This window comes from Nesoenas mayeri (genome assembly GCF_963082525.1).
Source record: "Nesoenas mayeri genome assembly, chromosome: 2".
NCBI lineage: Eukaryota > Metazoa > Chordata > Aves > Columbiformes > Columbidae > Nesoenas > Nesoenas mayeri.
This window is the reverse complement of record NC_137543.1, coordinates 128,198,696-128,215,703: the sequence shown is the minus strand read 5'-3', so window position 1 is coordinate 128,215,703 and position 17,008 is coordinate 128,198,696. Positions and strand designations below refer to the sequence as shown.

Genomic DNA, 17,008 nt, shown 5'->3' with positions numbered 1-17,008 from the left:
AACTTGTTACCTGTAGCTGCTTTTTGTAGACTGTTACAGGCTACAGTAGTGCTAGCAGTGCTGTGACTTCAAAGTTTATTGAACTCAGGGTTGTGGCACTGACCAAGCCTGCTGTGGAAAAGCCACGTCCTAGGAAACTGGGCCCAAGTGCATCTTCCATAGCACTTGTGTTTTCTCTGGTTTGGGTCAAAATAACTGTTTCTTACTTTGTTAAATGTGTCAAGGCTGCCAACTTAACTGTCAGTAATAATTATACTGTATAATGTATGTCCAAAACCTTATCTACAGCCTGTAATTTTGCTTCATTCAGAGTTGATTACGGTTTTCTTGCAGTAATGAATTCATTCATTACAGTTTTCTTGCAGTACTTGGGGTACTTGGCCAAATTACTTTCTGAACTATGTAGTTTACCTTCTGAATTTAAAAAAAAAAAAAAGCATAAAATTAACTCTTGAAGCATTTTGTGGGTTTATTTGCTGTGTCATTGCGGCTGGGTATGTGGGATTTCCTTTTTTTGTTTTGAGTCATATTACAGAATCACAGGGCACTTGCAATAAAGGTGCATTAGTTAGGCTGAAGTTGTTTCACCTGAACAAGTTTTTCCTGGGTCTGCTGGTGTTAGTACATATGTTGTATAGGTAGGTAAGGCACTCTTCATGCACCAGAGTCATAGAGTCATTTTGGTTGGAAGAGACCCTCAAGATCATAGAGTCCAACCGTTAACCTAACTCAGGCACTAAACCATGTCCCTGAGAACAGGTCTTTTAAACACCCTCCAGGGATGGTGACTCACCCTCTTCCCTGGGCAGCCTGTTCCAATGCCTGACAACCCTTTTGGTGAAGAAATTTTTCCTAATATCCAATCTAAACCTCCCCTGGCACAACTTGAGGCCATTTCCTCTTGTCCTGTCATTTGCTACTTGGGAAAAGAGACTGACATCCTCCATGGTACAACCTCCTTTCAGGTAGTTGTAGACAGTGATGAGTTCTCCTCTGGGCCTCCTTTTCTCCAGGCTAAACAGCCCCAGTTCCCTCAGCTGCTCCTCATCAGACTTATGCTCCAGGCCCTCACCAGCTTTATTGCCCTCCTCTCAACTCTCTCCAGCACCTCAATGTCTTTCTTGTAGTGAGGGGCCCAAAACTGAACATAGGATTCAAGATGGGGCCTCACCAGTGCTGAGTACAGTGGCACAATCACTTCCCTGGTCTTGCTGGCCACTCTGTTCTTGATGCACACCAGCATGCTTTTGGCCTTCTTGGCCACATGGGCACACTGCTGGCTCATATTCAGGTGGCTGTTGACCAACACCCCCAGATCCCTCTCTGCCAGGCAGCTTTCCAGCCACTCTTCCCCAAGCCTGTAGTGCTGCCTGGGATTGCTGTGACCCAAGTGCAGGACCTGGTACTTGGCCTTATTGAACCTCATACAGCTGGCTTCAGCCCATCAATCCAGCTGGTCCAGATCCTTCTGAATACCCTTCCTACCCTCAAGCACATCAACGTTCCCACCGAGCCTGGTGTCATCTGCAAACTTATTGAGGGTGCACTCAATCCCTTTGTCCAGATCATTAATAAAGAGATTAAACAGAACTGGCCCCAATACCAAGCCGTGGGGAACACCACTAGTGACCAACTGGCAACTGAATTTAACTCCATTCATCACAACTGTTTGGGCCCAACCATCCAGCCAGTTCTTTATCTAGCGAAGAGTACACCCATCCAGGCCATGAACTGCCAGCTTCTCCAGGAGAATGCTATGGGAAAGAGTGTCAAAGGCTTTACTGAAGTCTAAGTACAAACCATCCACAGCCTTTCCCTCATCCACGAAGCTGGTCACCTTGTCGTAGGAGGAGATCAGGTTGGCCAAGCAGGGCCTGTTTTTCATAAACCCATGCTGACTGGGCCTGATCACTTGGTTGTTCTGTATCTACCATGTGATGGCACTCAGGATGATCCTGTTGATCAGGATGACCTTCCCTGGCACTGAGGTCAGACTGACAGGCCTGTAGTTCCCCAGACCCTCCTTCTAGCCCTTCTTGTAGATGGGTGTCATATTTGCCAACTTCCAGTCAACAGGGACCTCCCTGGTTAGCCAGAACTGCTCAGAAATGATAGAAAGTGGCATGGTGAGCACCTTTACCAGCTCCCTCAGTACCCTTGGATGGATCCTGAATGGCCCCATAGATTTGTGCATGTCTGAATGGTGTAGGGGGTCACTAACCGTTTCCCCTTGGGGCCTTTTTTTGCTGTCTGTGTTCCAGCTGAGCAGGCTGTGTACCTGCAGCATGACTGGTCTTACTATTAAAGACTGAGGCAAGGAAGGCATTTAGTACCTCAGCCTTTTCGTCATCTGTCACTATGGCTCCCTCTGCATCCACCAGAGGATGAAGATTCATACCAGCTTTCTGAGGCCAGGGAAAAAAATGTCAAGTGACCTTCCATTACTGTAGTGTTTCTTTAAAACACTGTCTCTCAAGATTGAGCTAACTGACTTTACCAAGGCATTATAAAAAGAAAGAAATTGAACAAAATAGAAAAACAGAAAAGTGTTTATTTTCCATGTTCATCTGAAACTCAAGAAATGAAAAATGAAGTTTGAAATATTTTTTACACTACAAACACTGTGCAGTTGTAAGGCAGAGCTTTCATCTTAGAAAAGCCTACGTTCTTGCAAGATGAATCCCATGAAACTTAAAGGAGGTACAGTAAAATAAAATGGTTATTAATTTTCCTCCGTAATATATTGGGTAAGTCATTGACTGGTATACAGACAGGCACACAAATTGTGCTCTCCCACTTGGCCCTCCATTTATTTTTCTAGGCAGCTAATTCTAACTATTTTGTGGAAATGGACCGTTGGTGAAATGCAAATGTGGGGAAGCTAATCGTGCTCTGGTATTTCAGTAAGAAAGGGGGTTGTATGTGTGGGGTGACATAGAAGAAGAAAAAACTTTCACAATGACTACATATCTACTTATAAGTAGAAGGAAAGTCTGTCTGGTATGAGTATTGCAAACAGTTGACTTGTCCGTTCTTGTCCAGCCGAATGGCGAAGTACTTGGTGTTAGACATCTTCACCTTTACCAGACTTCAGCATTTCTACTGCAACTTCAGAGTTTATTTATATAGCTGAAAAGTATTTTATGATGTCCTAAGTTGAAATAAGCCTTTTTGCTTGAAAGTGGGAAATAAGAATATAGTGAATGGATTACTCTGTGATGGCCTATTAAAGCTTTCAATTTTATGGAGAGTGAATTAAATAAAGTATGGATTGTGTGAGCATCACATTGTTTGTACATAATAACTTGATCTGGATATGACGTGTAGGAGATGCAATGTTCAGTCATATGTTTTTGGTTTAAAAATGGGTTGAGAAGGTAAAAGTAGGATTCGGTTTCTGAATTATTAATCTCTTAACCTGTGGAAAGCAAGAGTGTTGGAATTTGTGCACAGCTTTTGAATTTCAAAATGGATTTCTGACTGGAGTTTGTGAGTATTAAATGTAGAGAAATGGAGAAGATAGAAAAATGTGTTAAACAGGAGGTTAGCAGAGATGTTTCTATTTATAATTCTGGTTATAAAATGGATTATTTTTTTTTCCCTACGGGTTTAGGGCAGTTGCATCATATAAGTCTAATTTATTCTGTTGTCTAAGAGATAAAGACATTCATATTTTTTTAGGTTTTAACTATAAGCAAAATTTTTTCAGAGTTTTTAGTTAATTCCTTAAAAAGTAATGGTGTCAGCACAACCAGTCAATGTATCTGATGATGAACTTGCATCCAGAGTTCACAATTAGTCTTCTGTGTAGTTCAACAGGTCATTCTCCTTTTTCATTCTCTGAACTTCAGAAGGTTTTGTGCTGAAGTTCTTGTGTAATTTGTAATGTTTGCATGCTTGAATATGGATATTGTAATGTCTGCCATTACCAATGCCAAGTGTTTTAATTAAACTAGTAAAATGTCCTTCTTGTACTCCTCCTGGTGCACAGAAGGTTTCACAGTGTGTCCCATTGAAATTTCTCATTTATTTAAGATTTCTGATGGTAGAAAGTAGTAGTGCACATTTGTTTCAGTTGTAGCACTTTGGTTGGAACTTGGTTTTGTGTTAGTAGTTGACAAGAGGTGTTTTTTTTTTGTGTGTGTTTTGTTTTGTATGTGTTTTTTTTTTTTCAAAATTGGTATGTGAAATTATTTTCATTAAAGGAATTCCAACTGAGTTTTTGTACATCAACAAAGCCTGTAGTTGTTTTGATCCCGATACTGTTTCATTTGAGTTACTTTCACTTTCAAAGTCTTATTCTAATTTTTTTAGGTTTTGTTTTTTTTTTTTTTTTAAATAAAATGCTCTTCCAGTTAACAGTATAAATTAAAAAGGAAAAAGCATATTATGAAAGTATTTGTATCTGGCTTGTTTATATGCCACATTTTAGTTAGCACTCTAATGAAAGTGAGTTGTTTTTCTTTTAAATCTCTGTTTCACATTTTAGTGCATCAGAATATATGTTTCATTGCAACACAAGACTGTAACTTCACATGAGGCCTAAACAGGAGTTAAGTGTGGATTTCCACATCTTTACTTTTATTTCCAGTTTTTTAATAGCTTTTGAGCTCTAATTATTAATGTAAATAAATATGCTTGCAGCTTGAGTAGTTAGATCATACATTTTTAGAACTTGATCAGCAAATGGAAACAAAAAATGAAACTATGTAATTGAAGACTTGACTTGAAATATTTTTCTAATGCAATTTCCTCTCAATGACTCTTCTTTTTCATTGTTACTGAAGTTCAAAGACAGAAATGAAATTTTTGATTGTTTCTTACAAGCATCTGTGTGTTTCCTGTAATGTTTTCAGGAACGCAGATGGTCGCTGTTGGTCGTATCAGCTGTTTCAGCAGTTGAAATGGTCGAACTCTTGTTGTTGCAGACCTGAAGATTTTTCTCTGATAAGACTTTGCAATTTGCCCTTGTTTTCTCATGTGTTCTGCCAGTGCTGTTTGTTTGGTTTTCTTTTGTGTTTTTTTTTTAATAGAAATAATACTGCAAGATATCAGTAAATGAAATACTTAACCACTTATTGTTTTATGCTTTGTTGTGAAATTGTTAGGGTTTTGTTTGCTTGTTTTAAACTTTGAGGCAACTAGGCTTTGAATAATGTGAAAAAGACTAGTAGACACACATTTGTGATAAAAGTTCTAAGGAACATTTAAATAGCATCTGCTTTTACTTTTTAACATGCATTCATGTTCTAGTAGAGTGCTAGATAGAGTCTAGACACAAACTAAAGAAGCAGCCTGGCTTCTTTCTCTTTTCACGTTGAGGGCTTCTCAAATATTGGAGAATTTCTCCTCTTCTGCTTGTTCGAGTAATTTCCAATTCTAATTTTCATTTGAATGTTTTCTTCTACTCTGTTACTGTTCTGGGATTTACCTGGAGACTCTTGCATAGATAAATTTGGAGATATGAATAATCAAAATAGATTTAGGATTGAATTTCTTTTTTTTACAGAGTAGATTCTATGTTCCTGTGTCAGTGCAAGTACAGTGAACTCAAACGCACCCCGTCACCCCAAGAACTGGAGTGTCAGCTGTAAAGGGCTTTGTGAGGTGGCAGGATAACCTTTATTTGCTTCTTGAACATGGTTCTGTGGAGAACATATTTCTGAAGATGAAAGAGTAGGATTAATTTATCTACTTCTAACTAAATAAAACTTAACCTTTGAGTTTTCCGTGTATGAAATTAAGAAATATACTGGCTGGGGAAGTCTTTTTAGTCTGTGCTCAAGTATCGCTACCTTCAAATTCTCTAGCTTTCACAGAAAGTGGCATTTAAGTAACTGCAATATGCATTTTCTTAAAACTACATATGTGATAAGTAAATACACTTATTTTTTTAAAGTATCCTGTTTTTCTCCAGTGTACACTATTGATTGATACTATTCCATAGAATCATAGAATAATTTTGGGTTGGGACAAACCTTCAAAGCTCATCTGTTCCAACCCTCCTGCACTGAGCAGGGACATCTTCAACTAGATCAGGTTTCTCAGGGCCCTGTTCAGCCTGGCCTTGAATGTCTCTGGGGATGAGGCATCTACTACCTCTCTGAGCAGCCTGTTCCCGTGTTTCACCACCCTCATTGTAAAAAAAAAAATTTCTTCCTCATCTCTTGCCTGAATCTCCCCTCTTTTGGTTTGAAACCCCCATCCTAACTGTATTTAACAACACCTACTTGTTGAATCATCCGATTTCTTGAATTCTGCACTATTACCAGGCAGATGCATAAAGCACAAATTCTTATGTCTATGAGAAAAGCTTCAACGTGCCTTTTTTTACTATGTTCCAAGCAGAATTTTATGAGCCAGCTGCTGTAATGGTCTTTTTAATGAAAACAAACAAACAAAAAACTACAAAAAACCCCAACCAAAACAACAAACTAAACCAAAACCAAACAAACAAATAAACCCAAAGAAACAGCAAACAAACCATAACAACAAAGAAACAACAAAAAAACCCAACAAAGCTGCCTTATGTGGACATCTGCCTTAAATAGCCATTTATCTCCTGTCAATGAAGTGTAGTCTGGGTAAGGTCTTCACAAAAAATGGGTTCTTGTGGAGGATCTGGACTCTTCTCTCCCTCCAGAGATTAATGTGGAAGATAATCTGTATTAATTGTAATAAGATTTGTTGCTTTGATCAATAGTCAGAGAAACAGTTTAGCTTTTCAAATTCTTTTCATTAAAAAGAAAATATTCTTTCTAAGCTAGTATGTCTGGTGATGATTAGAATGCTGTTCATTTTTCTTCCAGAGCTACAAGGTTTTGTTTTGGTTTTCATATAAAATCACTGTGGGCTACTGACAAGTATTCCTGTCTTCCTTGTGATAATTTTCACTTTTTGATGATTTCCCCTGTAGCTTTTGCCACTAGTTTTTGTTTATCTCAATTTTTATTTCCTTTCACTTACGCAATCTTAAAATTTCTTTATATAGTTTTAACACAATTTTTAAGCAACTATTGAGTTTCCTTCTGAGCTGAAAGCAATGTCTTTGTCAAAAGTCACATTTAGATCATTGCTGAGCCATCCAATGTGTATTTGTAGTCTTAAGTCTGTGAAAGTATAATCTGTTGCCATTGAGAAGGCGAGGACTGTGTTGGAGTATTTTGTATTTCTGAACCACTGTGTACTAGGCTTATGAAAGAGAATATTGTTGAAAGACATAAAGTACTAAAATAAAGGTTACATTAAAATCTGTTGATCTTTTTTTTTTTTCCCCCCCTAAGATCCTAGGCCTAAAACTTCCTTAATTTTGTTTTTGTTTTTTTCTCAACTTACCATTACTTTGTTTTTGCACCTTGTTTCTGTCATCTGAGAAATAATCCTATAGAAGTTAATGAAAATTGTTAAGTAGGAAAGACATTGAGTAATGCTGCTAAGTTAATTTGCTTTGCTGCAGAATACACAAACTTCCCCTTTTTAAATGTATGCAACTGCAAGGAAGATGAGATGCTTATTTCCTTCCCTGCATTGTCATGTTTTGACATGTCCAACCTGTAGCAAGGAAAACCCTCATCTTGTGAAATGCCGTACAGTGAAAAGAGCCATTGGGTGGCCCATGCCTGCTGATAACTTGCATGTGCCACATTAAGAAATAAATCTTCTCAGGATCATAAGAGTGTAAGAAGAGGAGCTTTGGGAGTAGATGCAGGTTGATGGATGACGGTGAAGAGGGGGAATTGTTGGACGAAATACGTGCAGGGTAAAACTCCCAGAGTATTGCCCACTAGCTTTTGATGTGTCGCAGTTTTCTCTTTAACACAGATTTACCCACAGATTTAGAGTCACACTTGAAAATATGGCACCTGCTGAGAAACAGGCCAGGAGAGTTATTTGTTCTATGCATAACTACTGTGTGTGTTTGTATCAGTATGACTCGAGTTTTAAATGACATTAAAAAAAATCTTCTTGTGCGTTACTGTTACAGGGGAAATATCCATAAAAATGACTTTTGATTTCAGAATAGATTGTTGAATTTACAGATCAACAAGTGATATCTAAAAAAAATTAAATATGCTGCAGTCTCCTAGAGGGGCCTTTTTTGTTTTTATATTCGCTGGGTTTTACTCCTTCTCTTTACATTTTCCAAAGTGTTAATTATCCAAAGGAGGAAAGATGTTATTTTATTCAGGAAAATAGCATCAGAATCAGAGTGGTGGTGTTTTTTGTGTTTCCTTTTTTTTTTTTTTTTTAATGAAAACTAGAGTAGGATGAAAATATTACATCAGTTCCATACAGTATTTGTTCTGGACATCATAATGCAATTTCCCTTCTGAAATTAATAAGAACAAGATGGGAATTTTTCACTGATTGAGAACTACATTTAAAAAGCTATTTGCTTTCTGTGTTTCAGGGTAACAAGTAATGGTATATTCTTCCTTTTTCTGAGGTAAAAGCAGGTTCAGCAAAAAATGGATATTAACATCTGAGTTGCATTTGAAGACATGGCTAATATGAAAATTTGCAAAATGCTTTCCCTGTGAACTTTTGTCAAGGGAAAAATTGCATTCATCCCCCTTCACATTAACTCGAGGAGCTTTCCTTGTTATTTCTGAGATATTTAACAATGTGCAAATAACAACCCTAGGAAATTTCATTTTATTCACATCTTTAAAATCTCCGTGGTAGGAGATATCACAGGAATCTTCAAAATTTGGCTAAGAATAGGCTTAAGATGTAGTGAGTGATTCTGTTCTGCTGGATACCTCAAGAGTCTGCACTGCTGCTCTCTAATGAATGTTACTTAAAGAAGTGACTGGTTAGCAAAATGAAAATTTCACCTGGTTTTGCTGTTTATCCTTATTTTTTTAAGAATATAAGAAAAGGCCTGGTCACATCAGCAGTTATGTGTTGGTTGTGTGGTTGTTTTTTCCCCCAAATATCAGCTTTTCCCACACGTTTTAATACTAGGCGAAGAAGTGTAAGGGGAAGCTATGGAATAATCTCTTTGGAGTTTTTTTTTAGTAATGCGTATTATTAATTTTTATATGTGAAATGTATAGCTGTATACATATATAATATGTATAATTACTATTTAATTACTTTCAGTTCCACTGTTCTCATTGCCTAAAACTTCTTTTTTAAAGCTGACAACTCCTTAAAAACTCCCTGTTCTTGATGCTTTTAAAATACTGTTGCAATGTATCCTTCATAAAGGAGGATTTGGTATGAAGTTAATTTTAGAAGTCTTGTCTAGTGAAGTAATAGAAAGCATGATTGGTAACTTCATCTTTTTTTGGTTGTTGGGTTATTTGTGGTGTGTATGTTGTTTTGTTCTTTTTCTTCTCCATCTTGAAATGCAGTCTTACCTGATAGAAGTTTGTAGACAGTTGGTCCATTTTCCTCTTCTTAACTCTTCCAAGACAGTTACTGATAAATCCTACTAGCTTTTGACAAGGTTTTTGGTATTTTGTTTTAAAGTCAGTGGAATAAGCCAGACATATTTGTCCTTCTCCTTTACAGTTATCCTATTATTAATATCCATTGCTTTACAGTAGCTTCTTTGAGTTTTGAGTTCAGATGCATGTATTTCAAGCTTGCTGGAATATGTTTCTTCAGAGGCTGGCATTTCTTACTGTACAGAACTGCACGCTTATGGAAAATCTGAAAGCAGATATTTATTATCTTAGTGGGAAGACTGTATCAACTTTGCTGAGATAGCTTCTCATGGATTTTTTTTCCCTTGGAGAAAGGAAGAGTTAGGGTTCCAGTGAAATGCTGGTCCTCACTATTGCAGAAGTTGTGCAAAGAGTGCTAGTTTAGCCCTGTCAAATTTGGGCTTTTCAGTAGAACAGAGTGCCATTTTTTCTTTCTTTCTTTGTTTTTTGATGAACCTGTTGGATTGTGGACACAAAATAGTCAACATTGTCAGATCTTATACTATAAACTTCAGAATAATATTTTTATATCTTTAATATAAAAATATGTATCTGTATAGAAAAAAATTACCAAATACTGTAATGTACAGTGAAAAACTGTCTGGTGTTTTAATTTACATAGACTCGTTTATTGCATTAGATCCATTTATTGCCTTAGGTAACAAGCTTAATAAAATTCATGCTAAATCTTTGACATGCTTGTTAAAATATTCCTGATGTGTAAACATTGTTAAGTATCCTTTTACTGCGTGTTGAAGCAGAAATATGCATATTACAGTATGTTGTAAAGGCCAGACTGTGATATCTTAACTGCGTATAACAAATTCTTCTCCTTAATGTTTTCTCTTTATTTTTTTGTTGTGGTTTATTTTAGGTTGGTTGGAGTACTGCAAGAGATTATTACACATTTCTTTGGTCACCTATGCCAGAGAATTATGTGGAAGGATCAACTGTTAACTGTGTGCTGACTTTTCAAGGTGAATATAAAGCAGTATTTACCTGTATTTTCCAGCCTGAACAGCTTTTCAAATACTTACCTGTTCGTTACAATGCTGAGAGTTGTATAGCAGTTCTAGACTTTTGCAAATACAAATTGGAGGAGAATTTTCCACACTTCACTGTGTGAAGTTCAGTGTTATTATAGATGTCAAGGGAATTGTATGTGACTTAGGAAGTTTTTGCACAGTAATAGACAATATTCATGACTGATAGAGAAGCTTTGCTGGAAACCGTTCATATACAGAAAATTACTTTGTTTAATTGTCAGCAGGGTTTTTTAATCTTGACATCTCTTAATGCATTGTGTCTTTACATTGTCTTTAGTCTCTGGACTTTAAACATAATTCTTAATGTAAAGTAATTCTTGTGAAAGAATAAGTAATTTAGATGGTGGTTTGATGGTTCAGTATTGTCAGAGTAGCAGAGGACCTTTTGGCAGTGAGGAATTGATGAAAATGACTGTAGTTTCTTAGTAAATAATAAAGAACAAAACAGGAACTGTTACACCACTGTACAAATCTATGGTATAACTGCATTTTCAATACCATGTGGAGATCATATCCTCTCCCTCCCCTCCCCAGTCTCAAAAAAGATCTAGCAGCACAAATTAACAAAGTGTAACCAGGAAGATCAGAATTAAAAAATAGCTTCTGTGTAAAGCTATGGAGTTACAAAGATGACAGAGCCACATTCTCCTCATTAAATATAAAAAGGGACTATGACCACGGATTGTGGCCTGGGAGGTTTATAACTGACATTTGGAAGAACATTTTTGCCAAGAGGGAGTAGTGCAGCACTTGAACAGGTATCTCGGATTTGGAAGGCTGGGAATTCCACACACTTGATTAGCCACAGCCATGGTAGTCTCAAACTGGTGCTGCCAACAGTCTCTTGAGTGGGAAGCTGGATTAGGTGACCTTCAGAACCTCTTTCTGCCAGGTTTTTCAGCCTGAGTAATGGAAGTAATGGGAAGCGACAGATTTCTCTAAAACCAGTTACCCATGGCATGACTGGATTATTCATTGTTCATATTCAACCAAGTAGGAGCCGTCAGTGTAAGCTGCCAAGTGACAGGTTCAAAACGGAGATAGAGATGATACCTGTGTAACACAGTCAACATGCAGAACTTCTTGACACAGGACATTACAAATGTCAAAAACGTGCATTAAAATTATTTAATGTTTTTCTAATTACTAACAGAATTTTATGCACCATCTTATCGTTTTTTTTGCTTACTAGAGTTGGCTTTTAGTCTTTGTGCATGTTTGTTGCTTAAAATATATAGAAAAATAACAACTGAAGTCCTCAAATGACTACTGTCTTAGCTTGTTGTTTTGTTAAAGCTGCAAATAGTCATAACTTGGATGAGTTCACTATTCTTTCTCTTACTCAAAGTCATTTTTTATGGTACTTTTGATGATCATATCCGTGTGATCTGACGATTTTATAACCTTGAAATCTGTGAAAAGTGTGCACTATAGGAACTGGAACGAAGACGTTAGTTTAGTTTAGAATTACCAAAATTCCCTGTATGAATGAGTTGAACTGAAACTAAAAGTGACCTAGAAACCTAGGACTCTGCATGCCATTAGCAGTTCTTTGTACTTAAAAGTTTTACCACACATGAAGAGACCAGGTAACTGTCCTGTCTGTTACATTCCATCCTGACAGTCCACCACATTTATAGAGCTCCCAGATTTAATCTCCATTCAGACAGTCCCCGACTTGTGTTTGGCAAGATGTTTTAGTGCTGCTGAGATGAGTTCAGTAAAGCTTACAGGAGCTTAATTAACAGATAAACAGTAAATGTTGTGCAACATGCTTTTTTAAGTGGTTGAGTAGGTGTGCTGAAAAAATATAATCAGGAATCTCTGTTCTCTCCAGTACATGTTAGATAAAAGAAAAAAAGACTGTAAGTAGTTTTAAAATCAGTTTCTCTGAACCAATATTAAAACTTGCTGGAGCTGGAAAGTAGATGAATTTGTTTCTGCATAGCGTCACGTTAATTAAGCATTGAACCAGGTAAACTGAACTGCATGTAGGAAAAATGTAGTCAGGTCCAAAAGCACAGAATCCTGAAATTAAGATACTATTCCCTGAGCTACAGTTAATAAAATACAAGACTAGTAGAAACATTAAGTACTTGATACAAATGCTGTCTGTATAACAACGTGATGGTTTACCATTTGTAGGAAAAGTAGGTAAGAGTGCTGGGAAGAATCTTCTAGGAATATAGAATAAAAGCTGGTGAATAGAAGTTAATGATAAAGTTAGAAAGGGAGCAAATCGAATTGTGGTGAAATATGAAAAGAAATTGGTGACATCACTTGTTGGATTGAACATTGAGTGAGGATTTATTATGCTAGTATCATACTCAAGCTGGCTAGAATTTAGCGTTCTGAATTAAACCAGTTCGTTTTCTTACTGTTAAACTGTGTAAGGCATGTTTTCTTGCATTTACTGATAAAGGTAAAAAATCTTGTTAGTTGTGGAAATGATTGTTTAACCTCCACAGATATTACCACACAAATTGAGTTGATATAAGAGGCTTGGTGTTGAAGCTTTAGAGGGCAGTAGTTCATTTGAATAGTCACACAGAACTTCTGAAATACTTTGCTAGCAGCATGCAGCATTGCATAGGTACAAGAAAGATTATTTATTCTTACCTTGCAAAGTCCAGAATAATTATTTTTCAGTTTTGAAAAATAAGCGCTCTTTTCACACTCCCTCACCCCCCCAGCTCTTTGCCTTCCATACTTGTAGCTTGTTGATATTGTGTCATCCATTCAGAACATTCCTGTGCTTTGACATTTAAAAATAGCAAAAGCAGATTGTGGTTATTCCAACAAAAATGTGCAAGAAAAATGAACCTGGTAAAGCTACAGATGTCCTGTCATTGCATGTTATTATCTTTTTGTTTGTTGGTTTTGATTGTATAGGTCTTCCAAAGCCAAAATATTGCTTATTCTTTGTTCTGTGATTGTACAACAGTTACATAATAATGTGGTTCTGATCCAGCTTGATGACATCTCATTGCCAATAATACTGTTTCCTAAATATATAAACAGCAGCTATTATCTAGCGTATGTAAGGTGAGGTATATGTATAACACCTATCCCTTGACACTGTTCTAGCATTTGTCTTGAAAGCTAGGAGAAAGTGTTGGGGAATGAAAGTTACTAAGTAAGATGACTTTTCCTTTCTGCTGTTTTGGTGATTTATCTGTGCCTTACTGAGGTAACAAGCATGATGTTTAGTAAGTCAAGCATGATCTGATAATCTGTTTCCAGATGGAGACTCATATGGTTGTGTAGAATGTTTCTTCAAATATGAATTTATTTTGATAGGATATTATCTACCAAATGATGATGGAGAATTTTACCAGTTTTGTTACGTGACTCATAAAGGAGAAATCCGTGGAGCAAGTACACCTTTCCAGTTTCGTACCTCTTCCCCTGTTGAAGAATTGCTCACTATGGAAGATGAAGGCAACTCTGATATGTTAGTGGTGACCACAAAAGCTGGACTTCTTGAGGTTTGATTCAACAATTTTTAAAATGTTATCTTCTCATTAATTTTTTTATATGCACATATATGCATACACTCACAGGATATAGTATTGAAGAACAAACCAGAAAGGAAAAAAACTATATAGGTACATGCAATGTATTTATTTCTGCCTGTTCTCCAGTATTTGATTGGAGTTCAGAACCTTTGCAAGTTTAAATAAGTAAAGATTTTACACTGATTACAGGTGTGGTGTAGCACTAAGCATAAACTGGGAAACCATAAGAGAGTAGATAGTTGCCCATTTCTCACATCCATGCTCTCCAGCTAACTGGAGGGGAGAACATCACTTTTATGTGAAGTGGTGCTTGTTGTAAGGAAAAAAAAAATTACGGAACCAGTATATTTTTATTTGTGCACAAGTGAAATGCCCTGGAAACTAAGCTGAATAATTGCATGTGCATAAGTATGTTAGAACAGCTCTTGTTTTATTTGAAGCAGTGTTCTATGCCTCATGTTCTTTGCTAGATGAATGTGGTTAAAAAAAAAACCCAAACCAACCAAACCCCTCCAAAACCCACAACTCCAAACAAAACAAAAACCCCACAATAACAACAAAAAATAGCCCAAACAACAACAAAAAAAATCCCCAAACCCAAACAAACAAACAAACAAAACACAAAACACCTCAAAACCAGACCAACTTGATGTTAAGTGTTGCTTATTGGGAAGTTGCTCAGTACAGTTTCCTTCCCTTGCCACCAGACATTTTATGTTTTTGTCAGTTGCATCTAGGCACACAGATGCATAACTTGCAATTTTCAAAATTTAAGGATAAGAGACTTGGTATGGGATACATGTGGGATATTTTGCTTTTCAGATATGTACTCATAGCACATATTTTCCAAACCTTTTTGATTGTCTTGGTTCATAGAACGGTTTGGGTTGAAAGGGACCTTCAAGGGTCATCTAGTGCAACTCCCCTGCAATGAGCCGGGACATCTTTAAGTTGATCAGATTGCTCAGAGCCTTGTCCAGCCTGGCCTTGAATATCTCCAGGGATGGGGCATCTACCACCTTTCTGGGCAACCTGTGCCAGTATTCTATAACTCTCATTTAAAAAATGTCTTACTCGTGTCCAGCCTGAATCTTCCCTCCTTTAGTTTAAAACCATGATTCCTTGTTCTGTTGTTGCTGTCCTTAATAAAAAGTCTGCCCCCATCTTTCTTACAAGTTCCCTTTAAGTACTGAAAGACTATGATTCATGTGTCAGTCCTTACTTCTGGTGCGCTGTGTGTGTGTGTGTATTCATTTTTTTGGTGAATTTACTCAGACTTTGTTTTTTTTAAAGTGTGTGTTTGTCTCTGCGCTTGGCAGCCATTTTTTCACCAAGCTGTCATCATCATGATTAGCTCCTCCATGGTTGCTGTCACTTCGGAACAGTAAAGGCACTTCACTTAAGTAGGGAAAACTTGAGTAAAAATAAAGACACTGCAAAGTGTGCTAATGGTCATGTAGTGCTGTTCAGTAACACAGTGAAACTTCAGAAACTTGGGAATAAGGGGAAACCTATAAAATAACCTAGCAAGAGGACACACATTTTGTGCTTCTGCTCAAACACTGCAGTAATTTGTTATCCACTTACTTGATAGGAATGAAGGGGAGAAAAATTACCAAAAAAGAATGTTTTTGTTTTTACAGTTTAAAATTGAAAAAATAATAAAAGAAAAAGAAGAGCTATTAAAGGTAACTTCTGTTCTGGAAAAGGAAACGGCACAACTCAGAGATCAAGTTGAAAGACTGGAAAAAGAACTTAACCATGAAAAGCAGAGATATGACCAACTGCAAACAGAGCAAAAGGTTAGTTGTTTAACTGATTAAAGCTGACTCATAATGTCTGTAATTCTCCTTTTCCAAGAACCAGTTAAACTCGGTGAAAATCAGCTATCAAAACCCCTCAGCAGTTAGGTAGACATTTACACTAGAATAGGTCAATTCCTATTAACCTTCTGCCACTATTCCTTTTATGTCGTAAAATGGTTAAAATATTTAAGGCTTTTGGTACCAGGCTTGGTAAGATAATAGATGACAACTGTTGCCAGATGTTGGACACTTAACTGTGGTATTCATCACAGAAAGTAGTTGATAGTTTAAGGTGTGCTTATATTAACTTAAAATGGAGGAAGGATTTTCAAAAAACTCCCAGAAGGAGTAACTGCATAGAACATGGAGTAATGAAAATAGTAAGACTCAAGACTCAACCAAGAATACTTTTGCCAGGACACAGAAAAAATGAAAAGTAACTGGTCACTTCTCTAAAAGGCTTCACAAAGGCTTGAAGATTTTAGAAGGGAAAATAAGTGCAAACTTGAAAATTAATTGATAGTGAAGATATAAATTGACCCTAAAACAAAGCAAGCTTAATTTGAAATTCTACATATGGTAAGGAGGAAATCTAATATTAAAAAGGCACAAAAAAGTTGGACCTAATCTATTTTTAAGCTGCTTCTTTGTAAAAACAACTTTTGGGAGAAGATTAAAAACATGTGGGAGGGAGGTGGTGACATGGACAAATTTGAAGTAATGAAGCCTATATAATTTAGCTGTGGACAGCAGTTAATAGGCTATTTCGAAGTACTAGTGTGTATATGTCAACAGTTCTGCATGATACACCTTTAATAGAAAGGAATTTGTTGAGGGATATTTGAAACTGTTGAAACTTTGTAGTTTACTTTTGAACAGTCATAATGAAATGGACTAGCATGTTGGGTGAGGAAAAAAAGAAAGGTTAAGATCTTGTTTAGGAAAAGATTTTTCCTATGAAAGAATGATTTTTATTTCAAGTACATAGGAGAACCAGTTTAAATCAGTGAGACGGGATTTAGATACTTAAAAGTATGCGTTTTGTGGATTTGTAGAATCACAAACTTGGTGGATAAATCTGAACGAGCTGCGTAGTTACCTTTCATTGTCATTTGAGATTCTCATTTAAAAAAATGTATGAAAGTAAATTGCCAGTTCTAATCCACATTAGTTTTACAATGCCATTTTAGAATGATTTGTGGAAT

General features: G+C 36.6%; 1 protein-coding gene across 6 annotated transcripts in view; it reads left to right on the top strand.

The window, feature by feature from the left end:
• Positions 1-17,008, top strand: part of TAX1BP1 (Tax1 binding protein 1) — a 63,140-nt gene that overhangs the window by 10,460 nt on the left and 35,672 nt on the right. For all 6 annotated transcript variants that reach the window (XM_080340050.1, XM_080340051.1, XM_080340049.1 and 3 more), the window contains exons 3-5: positions 10,309-10,411; positions 13,781-13,968; positions 15,642-15,800. In XM_080340050.1, coding sequence (XP_080196176.1) covers positions 10,309-10,411; positions 13,781-13,968; positions 15,642-15,800 — 450 coding nt within the window. The remainder of the gene's footprint in view (positions 1-10,308; positions 10,412-13,780; positions 13,969-15,641; positions 15,801-17,008) is intronic.